Raw genomic sequence first — 22590 nt, forward strand, 5'->3', positions numbered from 1 at the left:
AAAGCACTGTTCTAAGCGCTTTCACTTCCAAAGCACATTTCATGTGCGTTCCTGTAGGTTATTTGGGGGTCCCGGGTTGCAGGGCCTGAGAGTTTTGTTGGAGGGGCTGTGTTTCGAGCGCGGCACTTTTTACCAAGCACGTGGAGCGGTACGGTAAAAAGTGCCGCGCTCGAAACACAGCCCATCCAACAAAACCGAAATGTACTTTGGAAATGAAAGCGCTTAGAACAGTGCTTTGCACACAGTAAGCGCTTAATAAATGCCATTATTATTATTATTATTATTATTAAATGAAATCCCAGACCCTGCCTTCCGGCTTTACCAACCAAGACGTACGCTCCTGGGTCTGGAGCCTGTGAGCCCCGCGTATCCCCCCCAGTGCTTAGAACAGTGCTTGGCACATAGTAAGCGCTTAACAAATACCATCATCATCATCATCATTATTATTATAACATATTATCATTATTGCATTTGTTGAGCGCTTAAGTTATTATTATTATTATAACATATTATTATTATTGCATTTGTTGAGCGCTTACTATGTGCCAGGCACTGTACTAAGTGCTGAGGCAGATACAGTCAACTACATTAGCTGTGCTAGGGTCTAATCGAGCCTGAGAGCCGATCTCGCTGGCAAGTAGATTTAGCCAGGTTGCCCGCAATCCTCTCCCTTCCTCAACCCGTCTCTTGTCAGGTTTCCTTTTGTTCCTCCCCACCCCTTTCCTCCTGCTTTTCAAGATGGAACAGATTTTTCTTACTTTATATACGTCTTTAAAGTAATAATAATAATAATGGCATTCGTTAAGCGCTTACTATATGCCAAGCACTGTTCTAAGCGCTGGGGGGGATATACAAGGTGATCAGGTGGTCACAGTCTTCATCCCCGTTTTCCAGGTGAGGGAACTGAGGCTCAGAGAAGCGAAGTGACTTGCCCAGTGTCACACAGCAGACATGTGGCAGAGCTGGGATTCGAACCCCTGACCTCTGACTCCAAAGCCCAGGCTCTTTCCACTGAGCCACGCTGCTTCTCCTCCCTGGGATAGACCGTGAGCCCACTGTTGGGTAGGGACCGTCTCTATATGGTGCCAACGTGGACTTCCCAAGCGCTCAGTACAGTGCCCTGCACACAGTGAGCGCTCAATAAATACGACTGAATGAATGAGCCAGAATCTATCATTCCCCCTTTTAGACTGTGAGCCCACTGTTGGGTAGGGACTGTCTCTATATGTTGCCAATCTGTACTTCCCAAGCGCTTAGTACAGTGCTCTGCACATAGTAAGCGCTCAATAAATACGATTGATGATGATGATTAAGGTTAAACTCACATTTGGCGTGCAGTAATCTTGAAGGACGGTTAGCACGGTGTGTGTTTTGTTTTTTTTTTTGAACATATCGACGCGGTTAAGGATCCGCACGCTGCCTACCTTCACTTCCTCTTCATACTGGAATCTCCGTTTGCTCACAATGATGTCTTCGATACCTCTCCGGTCCCCAAATTTCTTCTCAAAGATAGTGTAATTTTTAAAGAGTTGTTGGGCCTCCTGCTTTGAAATTCTATCCAGGGCGTATTTGTAGATCACGCGCACTCTTTCGAACTGCAAAGAAGAACAAATCATCACCAGCGGGCTAACGGACTAGAGACGCAGCGTGGCTCAACGGAAAGAGCCCGGGCTTGGGAGTCGGCGGTCATGGGTTCAAATCCCGGCTTCGCCAATTGTCAGCTGTGTGACTTTGGGCAAGTCACTTAATCAATCAATCAATCAATCAATTGTATTTGAGTGCTTACTGTGTGCAGAGCACTGTACTAAGCGCTTGGGAAGTCCAAGTTGGCAACATATAGAGACGGTCTCTACTCAACAGTGGGCTCACAGTCTAGAAGAGAACCAGCGTGGCTCAGTGGAAAGAGCCCGGGCTTTGGAGTCAGAGGTCACGGGTTCAAATCCCGGCTCCGCCACTTGTCAGCTGTGCAACTTTGGGCAAGTCACTTCACTTCTCTGTGCCCCTGTGACCCCATCTGGAAAATGGGGATGAAGACTGTGAGCCCCCCGTGGGACAACCTGATCACCTTGTATCCTCCCCAGCGCTTAGAACAGTGCTTTGCACATAGTAAGTGCTTAACAAATGTCATCATTATTATTATTATTATTAGAAGGGGGAGACAGAGAACAAAACCAAACATATTAACAAAATAAAATAAATAGAATAGATATGTACAAGTAAAATAAATAGAGTAATAAATATGTACAAACATATATACATATATACAGGTGCTGTGGGGAAGGGAGGGAGGTAAGGCGGGGGGGATGAAGGGGGGGGGAGGGGGAGAGGAAGGAGGGGGCTCAGTGTGGGAAGGCCTCCTGGAGGAGGTGAGCTCTCAGTAGGGCCTTGAAGGGAGGAAGAGAGCTAGCTTGGCGGATGGGCAGAGGGAGGCCATTCCAGGCCCGGGGGAGGACGTGGGCCGGGGGTCGATGGCGGGACAGGCGAGAGCGAGGCCCGGTGAGGAGATTAGCTGCGGAGGAGCGGAGGGTGCGGGCTGGGCTGGAGAAGGAGAGAAGGGAGGGGAGGTAGGAGGGGGCCAGGGGATGGACAGCCTGGAAGCCCAGGGTGAGGAGTCTCTGCCTGATGCGCAGATTGATTGGTAGCCACTGGAGATTTTTGAGGAGGGGAGTAACATGCCCAGAGCATTTCTGGACAAAGACAATCCGGGCAGCAGCATGAAGTATGGATTGAAGTGGGGAGAGACACGAGGATGGGAGATCAGAGAGGAGGCAGGAGTTCAGTCTTGGACATGTTGAGTTTTAGGTGGCGGGCAGACATCCAAATGGAGATGTCCTGAAGGCAGGAGGAGATGCGAGCCTGGAGGGAGGGGGAGAGAGCAGGGGCAGAGATGTAGATCTGGGTGTCATCGGCGTAGAGATGATAGTTGAAGCCGTGGGAGCGAATGAGGTCACCAAGGGAGTGAGTGTATATTGAGAACAGAAGGGGACCAAGCACTGAACCTTGGGGAACCCCCACAGTAAGAGGATGGGAGGGGGAGGAGGAGCCTGCAAAAGAGACTGAGAAAGAACGACCGGAGAGATAAGAGGAGAACCAGGAGAGGACGGAGTCTGTGAAGCCAAGGTCGGATAGCGTGTTGAGGAGAAGGGGGTGGGCCACGGTGTCGAAGGCAGCTGATAGGTTGAGGAGGATTAGGACAGAGTAGGAGCCGTTGGATTTGGCAAGCAGGAGGTCATTGGTGACCTTTGAGAGGGCAGTTTCCATGGAATGTAGGGGATGGAAGCCAGACTGGAGGGGGTCGAGGAGAGTGTTGTTGTTGAGGAATTCGAGGCAGCGCGTGTAGACGACTCATTCAAGGAGTTTGGAAAGGAATGGTAGGAGGGAGATGGGGCGATAACTAGAAGGTGAGGTGGGGTCAAGAGAGGGTTTTTTTAGGATGGGAGAGACGTGGGCATGTTTGAAGGTGGAGGGGAAGGAACCAGTGGAGCGTGAGCGGTTGAAGATGGAAATTAAGGAGGGGAGAAGGGACGGAGCAAGAGATTTCATGAGATGAGAGGGAATGGGGTCAGAAGCACAGGTGGCCGGAGTAGCACTTGAGAGGAGGGAGGAGAGCTCCTCTGAGGCTACTGCTGGGAAGGATGGGAGAGTAGCAGAGAGTGCTGAGAGCCGGGGGGCTGGAGAAGTTGCGGGAGTGACCTTGGGGAGGTCGGACCTGACGGATTTAATTTTATTAATGAAGTAGGAGGCCAGATCGTTGGGGGTGAGGGAAGGAGAAGGGGGAGGAACTGGGGGCCTGAGAATTTGTGCCTAAGTTACCTCATCTGTAAAAAATGGGGATGAAGACTGTGAGCCCCACGTGAGACAACCTGATCACCCTGTATCCTCCCCAACGCTTAAAACAGTGCACCTAGGAAGCGCTTAACAAATGCCATCATTATTTATTGTGAGCCCCTGGAGGGACAAGGACTGTGCTGAATTCCCTCCTGGTGCTTAGTACAGTGCTCTGCACCCAGTAAGCGCTCAATAGATACTATTCCTACCACTACTACTTGAAGTCTATTCCTCTGGTCTGGTTTTCTCATCCTCGCTCTGCAGTGTGCCAAACGAACTTACCCTGCCATGTATCTTACATGCGTTGAGGATGGAAGTGTAACTTTTAATACATGCTGAATATCAGCGAGTCACTGCTAAAGCAGGTCTGAAAAGCTAAAGACAAATTACCCTATGACCTATGAGGTAGGCGGCGGGGAACCTACACCCGAAAAATCAACCCTGATGTTAATTTGCACCATTCTGCTCCGCCAACCCCCTTCCAACCTAAATCGGTTCACGACAATCCCTTGGAGAGGTCGGACGACACCGTTATTAATGAAAAACTGGCTTTGGACATGGGACGAAACAAGTGAGCCCTCTGGACTCTACTCCCCGTTTCCCATATTGAGCCTGGATCCGACACAGTTAAGGCTAAAAACGCATTAATGATGAAGCCATAAGCTTCATTCATTGATTCATTCATTCAATCATCATCATCATCAATCGTATTTATTGAGCGCTTACTATGTGCAGAGCACTGTACTAAGTGCTTGGGAAGTACAAATTGGCAACATATAGAGACAGTCCCTACCCAACAGTGGGCTCACAGTCTAAAAGTCTAAAATCATATTTATTGAGCGCTACTGTATGCTGAGCACTGTACTAAGCACTTGGAAAGTACAAGTTGGCAACAGATAGAGACGGTCCCTACCCAACAGTGGGCTCATTACTAATAATAATAACAATGATGGTATTTGTTAAGCGCTCACTATGAGCACAGCACTGTTCTAAGCGCTGGGGGGATACAAGGTGATCAGGTTGTCCCACATGGGGCTCGCAGTCTTAATCCTCATTTTACAGATGAGGGAACTGAGGCCCAGAGAAGTGAAGCGACTTGCCCAAAGTCACACGGCTGACAGTTGGCGGAGTCGGGATTTGAACCCACGACCTCTGACTCCGAAGCCCGGGCTCTTTCCACTGAGCCACGCTGCTTCCATTATTGTCTGCTGGTGGTAAGAAAAGCCTAAGTCCAAGCAAAGTACGCGAAGAGGAGTCACTCTTCCTGTCCCCGGACTTGGCACACTACTGTAGTATTAGGCACCTTCCCACCATTTCATCAATCAATGGTATTTATTGAGCACTTCCTGTATGCACTGTACTAAGTGTACGTCATGTCATTCTTCCCTGAACAGAGGTCGTGGAAAGAATTGGGGCTGGGGTGGGGCCCATTCCTTTAATCCAGGACTGAGGAGGCTGTAGCCCTAGAGGATGACGGCCCCCACTCGGGATCCCGGCCGCGAACGATCAGATCGATCGGAAGACCCAAGATGACGTATCCCCTGAGCGCACCCGGAATCCTCTACCGTCAGAATCCCGCCGTCATCACAAGTCATTCATTCATTCAATCGTATTTATTATTATTATTATTATTATTATTATTATTATTATTATTTATTGAGCGCTTACTGTGTGTAGAGCACTGGACTAAGCGCTTGGGAAGTCCAAGTCGGCAACATACAGAGACGGTCCCTACCCGACAGCGGGCTCACAGTCCGGAAAGTGGGGAGACAGACGACAAAAACAAAGCCTCTTAACAAAATAAAATAGATAGAATAAAAATGTACAAGTAAAATAAATAAATAAATAGTAAAATGAATGAATGAATAGTAAAATAAATAAATAAATAATAAAATGAATAAATAAATAGTAAAATAAATAAATAGTAAAATAAATAAATAAATAGTAAAATAAATAAACAGTAAAATAAATAAAAAATAGTAAAATAAATAAATAAATAGTGAAATAAATAAATAAATAGTAAAATAAATCAATAAATTTAGGAGGGAGCGCTCAATAATAGGGTGGAGTGACTGAATGGAAGCAGCGTGGCTCCGTGGAAAGGGCCCGGGCTTGGGAGTCAGAGGTCACGGGTTCGAATGCCGACTCCGCCAACTGTCAGCTGTGTGACCTTGGGCAAGTCACTTCACTTCTCTGGGCCTCAGTTCCCTCATCTGGAAAATGGGGATGAGGACTGTGAGCCCCCCGTGGGACAACCTGATCACCTTGCAACCTCCCCAGCGCTTAGAACAGTGCTTGGCACATAGTAAGCGCTTAATAAATGCTCGTCGTCTCCCACAGCTCTCCAAGTCCGAAAGGGTGACTACTGTTATTTTGCAACCGCCTCCGGGGGTTGGATTCCCGCGCTACTAATGAATTCTTCCGTCAGGGGTAACGGGTTGGGGAGAAGCTCAAACTCCGGGACAAGCAGCTCCTGAGGGAGACAAATCGTATTTCCAGACGGGACTAGATTGTAAGCAGTAAAGCAGAGATCGTGCTTACCAACAATACTGTATTGTAATAATAATAATAATAATAATAATAATAATAATAATAATGGCATTTATTAAGCGCTTACTATGTGCAAAGCACTGTTCTAAGCGCTGGGGAGGTTACAAGGTAATCAGGTTGCCCCACGGGGGGCTCACAGTCTTAATTCCCATTTTACAGATGAGGTAGAGCGTTTAGTACAGTGCTCTGCGCACTAAGTGTTCATTGATTAACTAAAGAGATGAACCGGGGCACCTAGTCAACCAAGTCACCCACCTGCACAAAGGATCCCTATCGATAACGGGGCAGGACGGAATCCAACCACCACCGAATGTTCAGTCCTCAACTGAACGCCTTCCCGGGTACAAGAAATCAATTGAGGGTGTTTATAAAAATCACGGATTCTTTTGAGTCGCAGTCCCCAACTTACTTCTTTCTGGTTTTCCTCAAACTTGGCAAAGGCCACGTAGAGATGCTCGTCCATATGGTCCGTTCCGAAGAACTCCACGGCCCTCTCGTACACCTTCCTCGCGTGGGCAAAATAGCTGTGCTTCTCTTCAAAGCGAGCGTACTTGATCCAGTTCTTCACATCGGGGTGGACAATAACGAGTGGGGAGGAATGAAGGAAAAGCCACGGAGCCGGACCCCATTTCCCGCTGGTCACCCCAGACGCAAGACGACAACGCTAGTGAAAGACGAAGCCGACTCTTCGCCTCTGGACTTATACCATCCCGAAGGACCAAGACGCGGATGAATTAGGAGAACATCAGGCAGACGTTTTCGGCTTTCAGCAAAAGAGACGCAATGTCAGAGGTGACAGGAAAGCCTTGAAGGGATTGTTTCCAAGCGGGGCAAATGAAGCGGCGAAGAGCCCGAATTTGGGAGTCGGAGGACGCGGGTTCCAATCCCGCTCCGCCACTTGCCCGCTGCGCTTGGGCAAATCACTTCACTTCTCCGTGCCTCGGTTCCCTCATCTGGAAAACGGGGATGAAGCCTGTGAGCCCCACGTGGGACAACCTGATTACCTCATATCGACCCCGGCACTTAGAATAGCGCTTGGCACATAGTAAGCGCTTAATAAGTACCGTAACTGTTATGATTATCTACTTCACTTTTATCCGGAAGAGTCTGAGGGCTGCTTAAGAAATGTTTCCTACGGTGATACCGGTTTCCCAGGCGTCAGCTCTCAGAACTGGAACTCAAGAAACTCCCCTTTCCCCTGCTGCTTAGGATACCTTCTGTCTTCAGCTTGGCCAAAACATGTTCTTCTTCCACCAAAGAAGAAAATACGATTGATATGACTGATTAAATACGATTGATTGATTCCAAAGAGCCACCTCCTCCGGAAGGCATTTCCTGATTAATTCCCCATCTTCCCCGTCATCTCACCATTCTTATGCTCCTAGTGGTTTATTATTCATTCATTCATTCATTCAATCGTATTTATTGAGCGCTTACTGTGTGCAGAGCACTGTACTAAGTGCTTGGGAAGTAGGATTTACTTATCTACCTTCACACTGGTAGATTGTTTATCCTCTTTTTTGTGTACTGCCTCTCTACAGGCAGGACATAATAATAATAATAATAATAATAATAATGTTGGTATTTATTAAGCGCTTACTAGGTGCAAAGCACTGTTCTAAGCGCTGGGGTAGATACAAGGTAATCAGGCTGTCCCACGTGGGGCTCCCAGTCTTCATCCCCATTTTACAGATGAGGGAACGGAGGCCCAGAGAAGTGAAGTGACTTGCCCAAAGTCACACAGCTGACAAGTGGAGGAGCCGGGATTTGAACCCACGACCTCTGACTCCAAAGCCCATGCTTTTTCCACTGAGCCACGCTGCTTCTCGAATGTCTAATTAGGACCTGAATCTCCTAATTCTACATCCCCTTCCGCTGCCTAAGACAGCGCTGAGTAACGCTGATACCCACGAGAAGCAGCGTGGCTTAGTGGAAAGAACCCGGGCTTGGGAATCAGAGGCCCTGGGTTCACTCATTCATTCATTCAATTGTATTTATTGAGCACTTACTGTGTGCACAGCACTATACTGAGCGCTTGGGAAGTACAAGTTGGCAACATATAGAGACGGTCCCTACCCAACAGTGGGCTCACAGTCTAGAAGGGTTCTAATTCCGGCCCCAGCGCTGGTCAGCTGTGTGACTTTGGGCAGGTCACTTCACTTCTCTGTGCCTCAGTGACCTCATCTGTCAAATGGGGATCATGATCATGACATATCAAGCAAAAACTTTTCACTCTCGGCTTCAAGCCTCTCCCTCCTACCTCACCTCCCTTCTGTCCTTCTCCAGCCCAGCCTGCACCCTCCACTGCCGCTCCTCTGCCGCTAATCTCCTCACCGTACCTCGTTCTCACCCGTCCCGCCGTTGACCCCCGGCCCACGTCCTCCCCCGGGCCTGGAATGGCCTCCCTCTGCCCATCCGCCAAGCTAGCTCTCTTCCTCCCTTCAAAGCCCAACTGAGAGCTCACCTCCTCCAGAAGGCCTTCCTAGACTAAGCCCCCTTTTCCCTCTCCTCCTCATCACCCCCCCGCCTTACCCCCTTCCCTTCCCCACAGCACTTATATATATTTGTACATATTTATTACTTTATTTCACTTGTACATATTTACTATTCTATTTTATTAATGATGTGCATATAGCTATAATTTTATTTATTCTGACAGTTTTGACACCTGTCTACTTGTTTCGTTGTCTGTCTCTCCCGTCTAGACTATGAGCCCGTTGTTGGATTGACACTGTCTCTATAGGTTGCCGACTTGTACTTCCCAAGCGCTTAGTCCAGTGTCTCTCCCGTCTATCAATCAATCGTATTTATTGAGCGCTTACTGTGTGCTGAGCACTGTACTAAGCGCTTGGGAAGTACAAGTTGGCAACATACAGAGACAGTCCCTACCCAACAGTGGGCTCACAGTCTAAAAGGGGGAGACAGAGAACAAAACCAAACATACTAACAAAATAAAATAAATAAAATAGATATGAACAAGATAAATAGAGTAATAAATATGTACAAACATATATACAAGTGCTGTGGGGAAGGGAAGGAGGTAAGATGGGGGGAATGGAGAGGGGGATGAGGGGGAGAGGAAGGAAGGGGCTCAGTCTGGGAAGGCCTCCTGGAGGAGGTGAGCTCTCAGCAGGGCCTTGAAGGGAGGAAGAGAGCTAGCTTGGCGGATGGGCAGAGGGAGGGCATTCCAGGCCCGGGGGATTACGTGGGCCGGGGGTCGATGGCGGGACAGGCGAGAGCGAGGTACGGTGAGGAGATTAGCGGCGGAGGAGCGGAGGGTGCGGGCTGGGCTGTGGAAGGACAGAAGGGAGGGGAGGTAGGAGGGGGCCAGGGGATGGACAGCCTTGAAGCCCAGGGTGAGGGGTTTCTGCCTGATGCGCAGATTGATTGGTAACCACTGGAGATTTTTGAGGAGGGGAGTAACATGCCCAGAGTGTTTCTGCACAAAGACGATCCGGGCAGCAGCATGAAGTATGGATTGAAGTCGGGAGAGACACGAGGATGGAAGATCAGAGAGAAGGCTGATGCAGTAGTCCAGAGGGGATAGGATGAGAGCTTGAACAAGCAGGGTAGTGGTTTGGATGGAGAGGAAAGGGCGGATTTGGCAATGTTGCAGAGCTGAGACCGGCAGGTTTTGGTGACAGCTTGGATGTGAGGGGTGAATGAGAGAGCGAGTCGAGGATGACACCAAGGTTGCGGGCTTGTGAGACAGGAAGGGTGGTAGTGCCGTCAACAGAGATGGGAAATTCAGGGAGAGGGCAGGGTTTGGGAGGGAAGACAAGGAGTTCAGTCTAGACTATGAGCCCATTGTTGGATTGACACCATCTCTATAGGTTGCCGACTTGTACTTCCCAAGCGCTCAGTCCAGTGCTCTGCACACAGTAAGCGCTCAATAAATACGACTGAATGAGTGACTGTGAGCCCCACGTGGGACAACCTGATGACCTCGTATCTACCCCAGCATTTAGAACAGTGCTCGGCATCTAGTCGGCGCTTACCAAATACCACCGTTACTATTACGCGCTTTGCCTGATGACGACAAAGTCAAACACGGGAACTCTGCCTCCACGGCAACTCCGGCACCGATGTTCCTTTCCTACCAGGCGGGGCTCCTTCGAGAGGCTCCTCCTTCCCGCTTCGAGTGTGAGGTTAGCCCCATCATTCCCAAAGGATATAGCGCTCGTAGATGGAGCGGGCCCGGTCCACCTCCTTGTACCTCAGCTCGAAATTGATGTAGGAGTGCCAGGCCTGCTCTTCAGGCTGCCACTCCATCCAGCGTTCGAACACCTGCCGGCCTCCGGTGACGTTCCCCAGCATCTCCTCCATGTACGTGTACTTGTACCTTGGACAACAAAGGCGTGAAGCATGGGGATATTTTAACGTCCGCCTCCCCACCCCCAGACGAGACGCTTTCATATCGGTCTCCCCCGGGCCTGTAGGGACGGAACACGCCTACTAATTCTGCGACGTTGTACTGTCCCAGGAGCTCGGTACAGTGCTCAATTTACACCGTCGATGGTCTGATGGAAAAAGTCGGAGGGGCAAAATGATCAAAGGTGTAGCAAGAGATGGGAAGTTTTGTTTGCTTGGTTTTTTTTAAGTATGGAAAGATGCATCCAAAAACATGAAGTCAGGGGGGCAAAATGATCAAAGGTGTAGCAATGGATAGGAAGTTGTGTTTGCTTGGTTTTTTTTTTTAAGTATGGAAGGGTTCATCCGAAAACGTGATGTAAAAAGCTATTTTGTTTCTCTAAAACCCTAACCTCCAGCAGCAGGTGTAGCAATGGATAGGAAGTTGTGTTTGCTTGTTTTTTTTTTTTTTTAAGTACGGAAGGGTTCATCCAAAAACGTGATGTAAAAAGCTATTTTGTTTCTCTAAAACCCTAACCTCCAGAAGCATCTCTAAAATTCCAAGGACAGGCCACTCGAATTATAGTTTCTAAAAAGCCTGTGATCTAGCAAAAAGCTGTTTTTGAGACTCATGCTCCTCCTCCCCACCCCCCACCCTACCTCCTTCCCCTCCCCACAGCACCTGTATATATGTTTGTACAGATTTATTACCCTATTTATTTTACTGGTACATATTTACTATTTATTTTGTTAATGAGGTGCATCACCATCATCATCATCATCAATCGTATTTATTGAGCGCTTACTGTGTGCAGAGCACTGTACTAAGCGCTTGGGAAGTACAAATTGGCAACATATAGAGACAGTCCCTACCCAACAGTGGGCTCCCAGTCTAAAAGGGGGAGACAAAACCAAACATACTAACAAAATAAAATAAATAGAATAGATATGTACAAGTAAAACAAATAAATAGAGTAATAAATATGTACAAACATATATACAGGTGCTGTGGGGAAGGGAAGGAGGTAAGATGGGGGGATGGAGAGGGAGAGGAGGGGGAGAGGAAGGAAGGGGCTCAGTCTGGGAAGGCCTCCTGGAGGAGGTGATTCTAGCTTTATTTCTATGACTTGACACCATATTTACTATTCTATTTATTTTGTTAATGATGTGCATCCAGCTTTACTTCTATTTATTCTGATGACTTGACACCTGTCCACGTGTTTCGTTTTGCTGTCTGTCTCCCGCTTCTAGACTGGGAGCCCGTTGTTGGGTAGGGACCGTCTCTATATGTTGCCAACTTGTACTTCCCAGGCGCTTCGTACAGTGCTCTGCACACAGTAAGTGCTCAATAAATACGACTGAATGAATGAATGAACGTAATGTCAAGTCAGTGAAACGTCCTGGCATTTCAGAGAAAATCATATCTTATTTATCGAGTCTCTGAAAACCGATTTATCTAGAATACTTTTGGCACCTGTGGTTGCTGGGTAACAAGACCCCACCAGACTCAGCCTCAATTCCCAGTTCCCCCGACCCCGACAATGGCTCCCCTAAGCAGCTTTAGCAACTGAAAGAAATGATGGCCCCTAAGTGTCAGTGCCCAGGCCTCTTTGCGTGCTAGGAAAGGCCGAGGTGCATTCGTTCATTCATTCAATCGGATTTATTGAGCGCTTACTGTGTGCACAGCACCGTACTGAGCGCTTGGGAGAGTACAAGACAACAATAAACAGACACATTCCCTACCTGCATGCAAACCCAATCCTGATGCTATTTTAAAACACCATTCTTGGAAGCAGAGTGCGTGGGTTAAGTTTCAGGGAGTTAGGGCCAATGGCGGGTTCTGGCGATTCTAAAGACAGAGGCCGGAGGGATGCTTGAAAACGCGCTTAGAACAGTGCTTTGCATGTAGTAAGCGCTTAATAAATGCCGTCATCATCATGGCCCAGCCATGGCCGGCCGTATATACAAGGCTCAAAGTTACCCAGTTTATAGTCTAGCGGGAAAAGCCTAGGAGTCAGGACTTGGATTCTAACCCTCGTTCTGTCAGGTGCCTGATGTGGGACCTTGGGTAAGTCACTAAAAGAGGGTGATGACCGGTGTATTTATTGAGCGCTTACTACGTGCCAGGTACTGTACTAATGCTAACTACAAGCTAATCAGGTTGGACACAGTCCCTGCCCCACACAGGGCTCATAATCTTAATCTCCATTTTACAGAGGAGGCCACTGAGGCCCAGAGCAACGAAGTGACTTGCCCGACATCACGCAGCAGACGAGGGGCAGAGCCGGGATTAGAACCCAGGTCCTTCTGCCTCCCAGCCCCGTGCTCTCTCTACTAGGCCGCAAAACCTCTCTGAGTTTCCGTTTCCTCATCTATAAAATGTGGATTAAATATCCACTCTTCCTCCCTCTTAGACGATGGGTTCCATGTGGGACAGGGACTGTGTCCGACCTGATTATCTTGTATCGACCCTGATGCTTAGTACAGTGCTTGGCACAGAGGCACTTTAAGACCACCCCCCCCATCTTACCTCCTTCCCTTCCCCACTGCACCTGTATATCTGTATATATGTTTGTACATATTTGTTACTCTATTTATTTTACTTGTCCATATCTATTCTATTTTATTTTGTTAGTATGTTTGGTTTTGTTCTCTGTCTCCCCCTTTTAGACTGTGAGCCCACTGTTGGGTAGGGACCGTCTCGATATGTTGCCAACTTGGACTTCCCAAGCGCTTAGTACAGTGCTCTGCCCACGGTAAGCGCTCAATAAATACGATTGATGATGATGATGATTTTATCATTATTATTCATGGTAACGGTATCCATAATGGTATTATCACTAATCGTGATGACAATAATAATAATCTCACACATCCGCCAAATAATAAGATCACTTCTCCCCTTCAAAGCCTCCTGAAAGCTCGCCTCCTCAAGGAGGCCTTCCCAGACTGAGCCCTTTTCCTCTGCTCCTCCTCCCCTCCCCATCGCCCCAACCCCCTCCCTCCTCTCTACCCCGCTCCCCACGGCATTTGTGCATATTTCTACATATTTATTATTCGATTTATTTTATCAACGATGTGTATACATCTATAATTCTATTTATCTGTTTTGATGCTACCGCTTTCTACTTGTTTTGTCTTGTCGCCCGTCTCCCCACTTCTAGACTGCGAGCCCGTCGTTGGGTGGGGATGGTCTCAATCCGTTGCTGAACTGTCCTTTTCACGTGCTTAGTCCAGTGCTCCGCACACAGTAGGCCCCCGATACATACGACAGAATGAATGAACGATAACAATAATAACAACGATAACAACTTACCAGAACTGGTTGACCCGGGGGAGAGTTGTAATGGCCCGATCCCAGATATTCCGAGCATGATTAACTTGGCGGTTCTTCATTTCCATTTCTGCATATTTCAGCCACAGGGTGATATTTCTGTAGTCCACATCCAAGGCGCGCTCGTATATGGAACGGGCCCTACGGACAAGATTTCGGGGGAACATCAAAAGCGGTATGGCTCAATTACGGGGCTTTCGATTTCCCGGCGGGGATGCCCCGTCCTACCGAAGCGCTTACCGAAAGCCCGTGAAACGGCAGCTGCGTCGAAACTCACCTTTGTATTTCCTTTAAGCTTTCTTCCCATTGTGCGTATTTTATCCAGTTACTAATGACAGTTCTGTTCTTCCGTATGTTATCTTCGAAAGTCTCGAGGGAAACAGTCGCGTTAAAAAAAAAACAAAAATCGAAGGTCTCACCGCACTCATTTCAGGCTGACTAAACGACGGAGTCACTTTCTAATGAATTCGGACAAATCATAATCCAGAAGCATCGAGGGGAGAACAATGCAGGAGATTACTACTTGCGATTGTGTGGTTCACGCAAGTATCTACAGACGTTTCCTCCTGGCATACGTGTAAGCAAGCCCACTCACCCGTTTCCCTCTACTATTTCTCCACTTGGATTTTCCCAGTTTCGTTTTCCCGCACACCCGGCCAAGGGCTTTTCGCTATTCTAGTTCCGTCGGGGTCAGTGGCCGACGCAGGATGCCGTAGGATGGGGCGGTACACTTGGATTTCATTTCTTCCCGCCACAAAATGGATCAAACTGGATCCGTATGGAGTAGGCCGGGAACCCAAGTCACCTCGAAACAGATCTTCACTTTCCACTTCACTTTAATGCCGCTAGCCGGAGGTGAGGAAACGCTCAGAAGCGTCTTCTCGCCCTGGACTAGCCATTCCTCAGCTCCCAGAATTTCCCCTCCCCAGCGTTCGCTTGGACTTACCTTTCTTTTTCTGAGTTTGTAATCGTTTAATTCTTCTTCATCGGTGATCTTCTGCTGGGGAGGTGGCGGGAGAAGCTCAAGTTCTCGTTCCTTAGCTTCTCTTAAGAGCTGTTCGGCAGTGATCTGCACTTCGGCCGGGGCTTTGTTTTTCACCTGGAAAACCAGCAGCGACCCGCTTAATCTCTCGCCTTCGTCCGCGTTCCTCCCCGCCCACGATTTCAGAACAGTTTCAGAAAATCTGGTGGCGGGCTTTTGGCCACAGAGTCAAGGGATGCTCGTGAGCTCGATGCCGAATATCTCCATCCGTTTATGAACCAAACGCAAACTACCCAGGGCGTTGTGTTCTTCAAGAACCTCGCACTAAGGAAGGACCGTGTGAGACCACACAGACACATTACCTATGATTCTGCGACTGGCGGATCCCCGGCCGATTAAGAGAAAAAGGGAGCGATCCTTTTGTCACGGGGAAGGACGCACAGTTTTCCTAAAACAAAGGGGTTGCAGGTTCAGGGACCCCTGCGGTACGGAAAACTCACGCTGTAGGACTCGGGGTGAATGTACACAAGCGATTTCCTCCCAACGCGGGGCCATGTCCTGCTTCAAACTGGCTCATGTTGTCAGGGAGATGTTCCCGAATTCCCTCCCAAGGTTCCAGTCCAAAAACCCTTGGACTTTCTGACAGAAATGGGCGCGATCAAAAGGAAACAAAAGTCACCTCCGCTACAAGCCACTCGCAGTGTTCTCGAACAAATTTGTATTCGGGGGCAAAGCCGCACACTGTAAAACCACTGCTTAAAGGGAATTACTGGGTTGGGGGTACACGATTCGACGGTACATCTGGGAGGGACGTTTTTGAAACAAATTCCTACACTGCTACGAATTACTGGATTATTATTATTAAATCTACTAACATTATACCCTGGCTACTCGGCTATTTTTATATGTTGCCAACTCGGACTTCCCAAGCGCTTAGTACAGTGCTCTGCACACAGTAAGCGCTCAATAAATACGATTGAATGAATGAATGAATGAGTATTCTGTACTGTAGAGCTGGGAAGACACCAAGTCCTGCATAATAATAATAATGATAGTAACGGTATTTGTGAAGCGCTTACTATGTGCCAGGCACTGTACTAAGCGCTGGGGTGGATACAAGTATAGTATGTGCTAATCAATAAATACGATTGATGATTGATGATGTGCTAGGGAAGCGGCATGACTCAGTGGAAAGAGCACAGGCTTAGGGAGTTAGAGGTCTTGGGTTCTAATCCTGGCTCTGCCACTTGTCGGCTGTGTGACTTTGCGCAACTCACTTCTCTGTGCCTCAGTTCCCTCATCTGTCAAATGGGGATTAAGACTGTGAGCCCCACGTGGGACAACCTAACCTTGTATCCACCCCAGCACTTAGAACAGTGCTTGGCACATAGTAATAATGATAATGGTATTTGTTAAGCGCTTACCACGCTTACTAGCAAGCACTTAAATACCACTGTTATTATTATTATTATTATTATTATTATTATCATTATTATTATTATTGCTGCAATGCCACAGGTAAATGCCCCAAAATTTCCTCCTTCACCCAAATCACTGGGGCCAAATTTTACACTGCATTTTGCCCAAATGGACCGACGTGGTAGGACTCAATCAATGGCATTTACGGAGTGCTAGCTCTGTGCAGGGCGCTGTACTAAGCGCTTCCATGTCCAAACCGGAAATTCTCATCTTTCCTCCCTGTCCACCCCGTTTTCCCCCGCACTGTAGACAACACCACTACCCTCCAACTCATGAGTCCTTAACCTTGGTATTATCCAAATCATCTCTCTCATTCAACCCATACATTGTCACCAAAATCTGTCCGTCGCTAAAGTCCACCCTGTCCTCGCCAACCAAACTGCTACTATGCTGATCCAAGCACTTCTATCCCGACTTGCCTTCTGCATCAGCCTCCTGAGAGGCTCAGTACAGTGCTCTTAAGCGCTCAGTACAGTGCTTTGCACGCCGCAGGTGCTCAATAAATACGACTGGATACTCCTATCTCTCCCCACGACAGCCCCTACTTGGCTCTGCTGCCCGGATCATTCTTCTACGAAAACGTTCAGTCCACATCTCCCCATTCCTCAAACCTACAATAATTGCTTTTCTTTTTAAGGGCATTTGTTAATAATAATAATAATAATGATAATGGTATTTATTAAGCGCTTACTATGTGCAAAGCACTGTTCTAAGAGCTGAGGAGGATACAAGGTGATCAGGTTGTCCCACATGGGGCTCACATACAAGCTAATCCGGTTGGACACGGTCCCTGTTCATTCTTTCATCCATTTTTATGGTATTTGTTGAAGTAATAATAATAATAATGATGGCATTTATTAAGCGCTTACTATGTGCAAAGCACTGTTCTAAGCGCTGGGGAAGTTACAAGGTGATCAGGTTCTTACTATGTGCCCTAAGCACTGGGGTAGATACCTGCTTCTAGACTGTGAGCCCGCCGTTGGGTAGGGACCGTCTCTACCTGTTGCCGACTTGGACTTTCCAAGCGCTTAGTACAGTGCTCTGCACACAGTAAGCGCTCAATAAATCCGATTGAATGAATATACTTAGGTCGGACACAATCCCCGTCCCACACGGGGCTCGGTCTTAATCTCCATTTTACAGATGAGGAAACTGAGGCCCAGAGAAGGTGACTGACTCCGTTTACTACATGCCAGATACTGTTCTAAGCACTGGGGCAGACCCAAGCTAATCAGGTTGGACGCCGTCCCTGCATAGGGCCCATTGTCTTAGTCTCCATTTGACAGATGAGGAAACTGAGGCCCAGAGGAGCTTACTGACTCTGCTTCTGACGTGCCCGGCACTGTTCTAAGCGCTGGGGTAGATACAATGTAATCAGGTTGGACACAGTCCCTGTCCCACGTGAGGCTCACGGTCTTTATCTCCATTTTTCAGATGAGGAAACTGAGGTCCAGAGAAGCCGATCGATTCTGCTTCCTTTGTGCAGGCACTGTTCTAAGCGCTGGGGTAGGTAAGAGGTGATCAGGTGGGATACAGTCCTTGTCCACCGAGAGGCCCACAGTCTATCACTCATTCATTCACTCAATCGTATTTATTGAGCGCTTACTGTGTGCAGAGCACTCTACTAAGCGCTTGGGAAGTACAAGTTGGCCACATGGAGAGCCAGTTCTTATTCAGTCATCCCATCATATTTAGTGAATGCTTCCTGTGTGCAGAGCACTGTACTAAGTGCTTGGGAAGTACAAGTCGGTAGCATCTAGAGTCGGCCCTTATTCAGTCATCCCATCGTATTTATTGAGCGCTTCCTGTGTGCAGAGCACTGTATTAAACGCTTGGGAAGGACAAGTCGGTAGCATCTAGAGTCGGTCCTTATTCAGTCATCCCATCGTATTTATTGAGCGCTTCCTGTGTGCAGAGCACTGTACTGAGCACTTGGGAAGGACAAGTTGGCCACACAGAGGGCCGGTCCCTCCGCAACAAGGGGCTCATGGTAAGTGCTCAATAAATAGGGATGAATGAATGAATGGCTAGGTGATCAATCAATCAATCGTATTTATTGAGCGCTTACTGTGTGCAGAGCACTGTACTAAGCGCTTGGGAAGTACAAGTTGGCAACATATAGAGACAGTCCCTACCCAACAATGGGTTCACAGTCTAGAAGGGGGAGACAGAGAACAAAACCAAACATACTAACAAAATAAAATAGAATAGATATGTACAGGTAAAATAAATAGAGTAATAAATCTGTACAAACATATATACATATATACAGGTGCTGTGGGGAAGGGAAGGAGGTAAGATGGGGGCGATGGAGGTGATCCCCCTTTTAGACCGTGAGCCCACTGTTGGGTAGGGACCGTATCTATATGTTGCCAACTTGGACTCCCCAAGCGCTTAGTACAGCGCTCTGCACACAGTAAGCGCTCAATACGATTGATTGATTGATTGACTCTCCCTCCCGTAGTCGAGACTGGTACACATCTATTCTATTGATTTTATTTTGTTAATATGTTTGGTTTTGTTGTGTGTCTCCCCCTTCTAGACTGTGAGCCCACTGTCGGGTAGGGGCCGTCTCTATATGTTGCCGACTTGTACTTCCCAAGCATTTAGTCCAGTGCTCTGCACACAGTAAGCGCTCAATAAATACGATTGATTGATTGATTGATTGACTCTCCCTCCCGTAGTCGAAACTGGTACACATCTATTCTATTTATTTTATTTTGTTAATATGTTTGGTTTTGTTGCCTGTCTCCCCCTTCTAGACAGTGAGCTCGCTGTTGGGTAGGGACCGTCTCTATATGTTGCCAACTTGGACTTCCCAAGCGCTTAGTCCAGTGCTCTGCACATGGTAAGCGCTCAATAAATACAACTGATGATGATGATCTAGGCACAGGATGGATAAGAGAAAGAAATGATTAAATGGCTATGGGATCTAGCCATGGCGGGCCTGTCCTGCCGTCGACCCCCGGCCCACGTCCTCCCCCGGGCCTGGTCTTTTAGACTGTGAGCCCACTGTTGGGTAGGGACTGTCTCTATATGTTGCCAATTTGTACTTCCCAAGCGCTTAGTACAGTGCTCTGCACACAGTAAGCGCTCAATAAATACGATTGATTGATTGCTAGCTCTCTACCTCCCTTCAAGGCCCTACTGAGAGCTCTCCTCCTCCAGGAGGCCTTCCCAGACTGAGCCCCTTCCTTCCTCTCCCCCTCGTTGCCCTCTCCACCCCCGCATCTTACCTCCTTCCCCTCCCCACAGCACCTGTATATATGTATATATGTTTGTACAGATTTATTACTCTATTTATTTTTCGTGTACATATCTATTCTATTTATTTTATCTTGTTAGCATGTTTGGTTTTGTTCTCTGTCTCCCCCTTCTAGACTGTGAGCCCACTGTTGGGTAGGGACCGTCTCTATGTGTTGCCAATTTGTACTTCCCAAGCGCTCAGTCCAGTGCTCTGCACCCAGTAAGCGCTCAATAAAGACGATTGATGATGATGATCTAGGCACCGGATGGATAAGAGAAAGGAATGAATGGATGGCTATGGGATCTAGACTTTTAGACTGTGAGCCCACTGTTGGGCAGGGACCGTCTCTATATGTTGCCAACTTGTACTTCCCAAGCGCTTAGCACAGTGCTCTGCACACGGTAAGCGCTCAATAAATACGCTTGATGATGATCCAGGCCCAGGATGGATTAAGAGAAGAGGACATGAGATGCAGTGCAATAAAATGCAGCCCTCCCGCTCGTCGTGGGCCGCCCTGACCTTGGCCACTTTGGGGATGCGCTGCTTCCCGGCCGCCGTAGAGGCCGACATCTTCCCGCCGCCGCCGCCTCCTCCTCCTCCAGGGGCCGCCGCGTGACCCTTCACCCGGAACCGGAAGTGGGGCCGCCCTCCATCCCCCGTGACGTCACCCCCGCCCATCGCGCCCGTTGCCCCGGTAACGGAGGCGCGTCTCCCGGGGCAACCCCTGCGGGAAGGACCGGTAAGCGGCCGCTCAGTCGGGTTTGTTGAGCGCTTGACTGTGTGCAGAGCACTGGACTGAGCCATGACGAGGAGGAGGAGGAGGATGCTATTTCTTATTATTACTATATCATTATATTATATTGTATTGTATTGTACTATATGTATTATCTTATATTATATTGTATTATGTTATATGTATTATATTATATTATATTGTATTATGTTATATGTGTTATATTATATATTATATATTATATTATGCCATATATATTATATTATGTTATATTATATTGTATTGTATTATATTATAAACAATAATATTGTATATTATTATATGCCAATTATATATGATCAATCATATGAGGATATATTAATATTAATTATATTATATATCATATATTATATAATCGTATGCCATTATATATAATATGCTATATTATATATGATATGCATTATATATATAATATATTATATTATATTGTATTATGTTATATGTATTGTATTATATTATATTGTATTATGTTATATGTATTGTATTATATTATATTGTATTATGTTATATGTATTGTATTGTATTATATTATATTGTATTGTATTATGTCATTTCTATTCTATTCTATTCTATTATAAACAATAATATTATATGTTATATGCCAATTATATATTATATATGATCAATTATATAATAGGATATATTAATATTAATTATATTAATAACAATGATAATGATGGCATTTGTTAAGCGCTTACTATTTGGGCAAGTCACTTGACTTCTCTGGGCCTCAGTTCCCTCTTCTGTAGAATGGGGAAGAAGATTGTGAGCCCCCCCGTGGGACAACCTTCTTATCATTATTAAATATAATAATAAGGATAATAATAATAATACTGATAATGATGGTATTTGTTAAGCGCTTACTGTTTGGGCAAGTCACTTGACTTCTCTGGGCCTCAGTTCCCTCATCTGTAAAATGGGGGATCAGATTGTGAGCCTCCCGTGGGACAGCCTGATCAATCAGTCGTATTTATAGAGCGCTTACTGTGTGCAGAGCACTGGACTAAGCCATGACGAGGAGGAGAATGCTATTTCTTCTTGTTATTATTATTATTATTGTTAATAATTATTATTAATAATGATAATGATGATGGCATTTGTTAAGCGCTTACTATTTGGGCAAGTCACTTGACTTCTCTGTGCCTCAGTTCCCTCATCTGTAAAATGGGGAAGAAGACTGTGAGCCCCCCCGTGGGACAACCTTCTTATCATTATTAAATATAATAATAATGATAATATTAATAATAATGATAATGATGGCATTTGTTAAGCGTTTACTATTTGGGCAAGTCACTTGACTTCTCTGTGCCTCAGTTTCCTCATCTGTAAAATGGGGAATAAGATTGTGAGCCCCCCGTGGGACAACCTGATCAATCAATCAGTCAATCAATCAATCAGTCGTATTCATAGAGCGCTTACTGTGTGCAGAGCACTGGACTAAGCCATGACGAGGGGGAGGATGCTATTTCTTCTTATTATTATTATTATTGTTAATAATTATTATTAATAATGATGATGATGATGGCATTTGTTAAGCGCTTACTATTTGGGCAAGTCATTTGACTTCTCGGTGCCTCAGTTCCCTCATCTGTAAAATGGGGAATAAGATTGTGAGCCCCCCGTGGGACAACCTGATCAATCAATCAGTCAATCAATCGTATTTATAGAGCGCTTACTGTGTGCAGAGCACTGGACTAAGCCATGACGAGGGGGAGGATGCTATTTCTTCTTCTTATTAATAATAATAACAATAATAATAATGATGATGATGGCATTTGTTAAGCGCTTACTATTTGGGCAAATCACTTGACTTCTCGGTGCCTCAGTTCCCTCATCTGTAAAATGGGGAATAAGATTGTGAGCCCCCCGTGGGACAACCTGATCAATCAATCAATCGTATTTATAGAGCGCTTACTGTGTGCAGAGGACTGGACTAAGCCATGACGAGGAGGACGATGCTATTTCTTCTTATTATTATTATTAATAATAATAATGATAATAATAATAATAATGATAATGATGGCATTTGTTAAGCACTTACTATTTGG

General features: G+C 46.7%; 1 protein-coding gene across 1 annotated transcript in view; it reads right to left on the bottom strand.

Annotated features, from left to right (window-relative positions):
• The window catches only part of CRNKL1 (crooked neck pre-mRNA splicing factor 1), a 47433-nt gene extending 27062 nt beyond the window's left edge, over positions 1-20371 (bottom strand). Inside the window, 7 exon segments of the mRNA XM_038744393.1 lie at positions 1425-1595; positions 6788-6966; positions 10554-10720; positions 14045-14203; positions 14340-14431; positions 15009-15161; positions 20290-20371. Coding sequence (XP_038600321.1) covers positions 1425-1595; positions 6788-6966; positions 10554-10720; positions 14045-14203; positions 14340-14431; positions 15009-15161; positions 20290-20340 — 972 coding nt within the window. The 5' untranslated portion in view covers positions 20341-20371.
• Positions 20372-22590: the final 2219 nt, after the last annotated feature.

This window comes from Tachyglossus aculeatus, chromosome 1 (assembly GCF_015852505.1).
Source record: "Tachyglossus aculeatus isolate mTacAcu1 chromosome 1, mTacAcu1.pri, whole genome shotgun sequence".
NCBI classification, from domain to species: domain Eukaryota; kingdom Metazoa; phylum Chordata; class Mammalia; order Monotremata; family Tachyglossidae; genus Tachyglossus; species Tachyglossus aculeatus.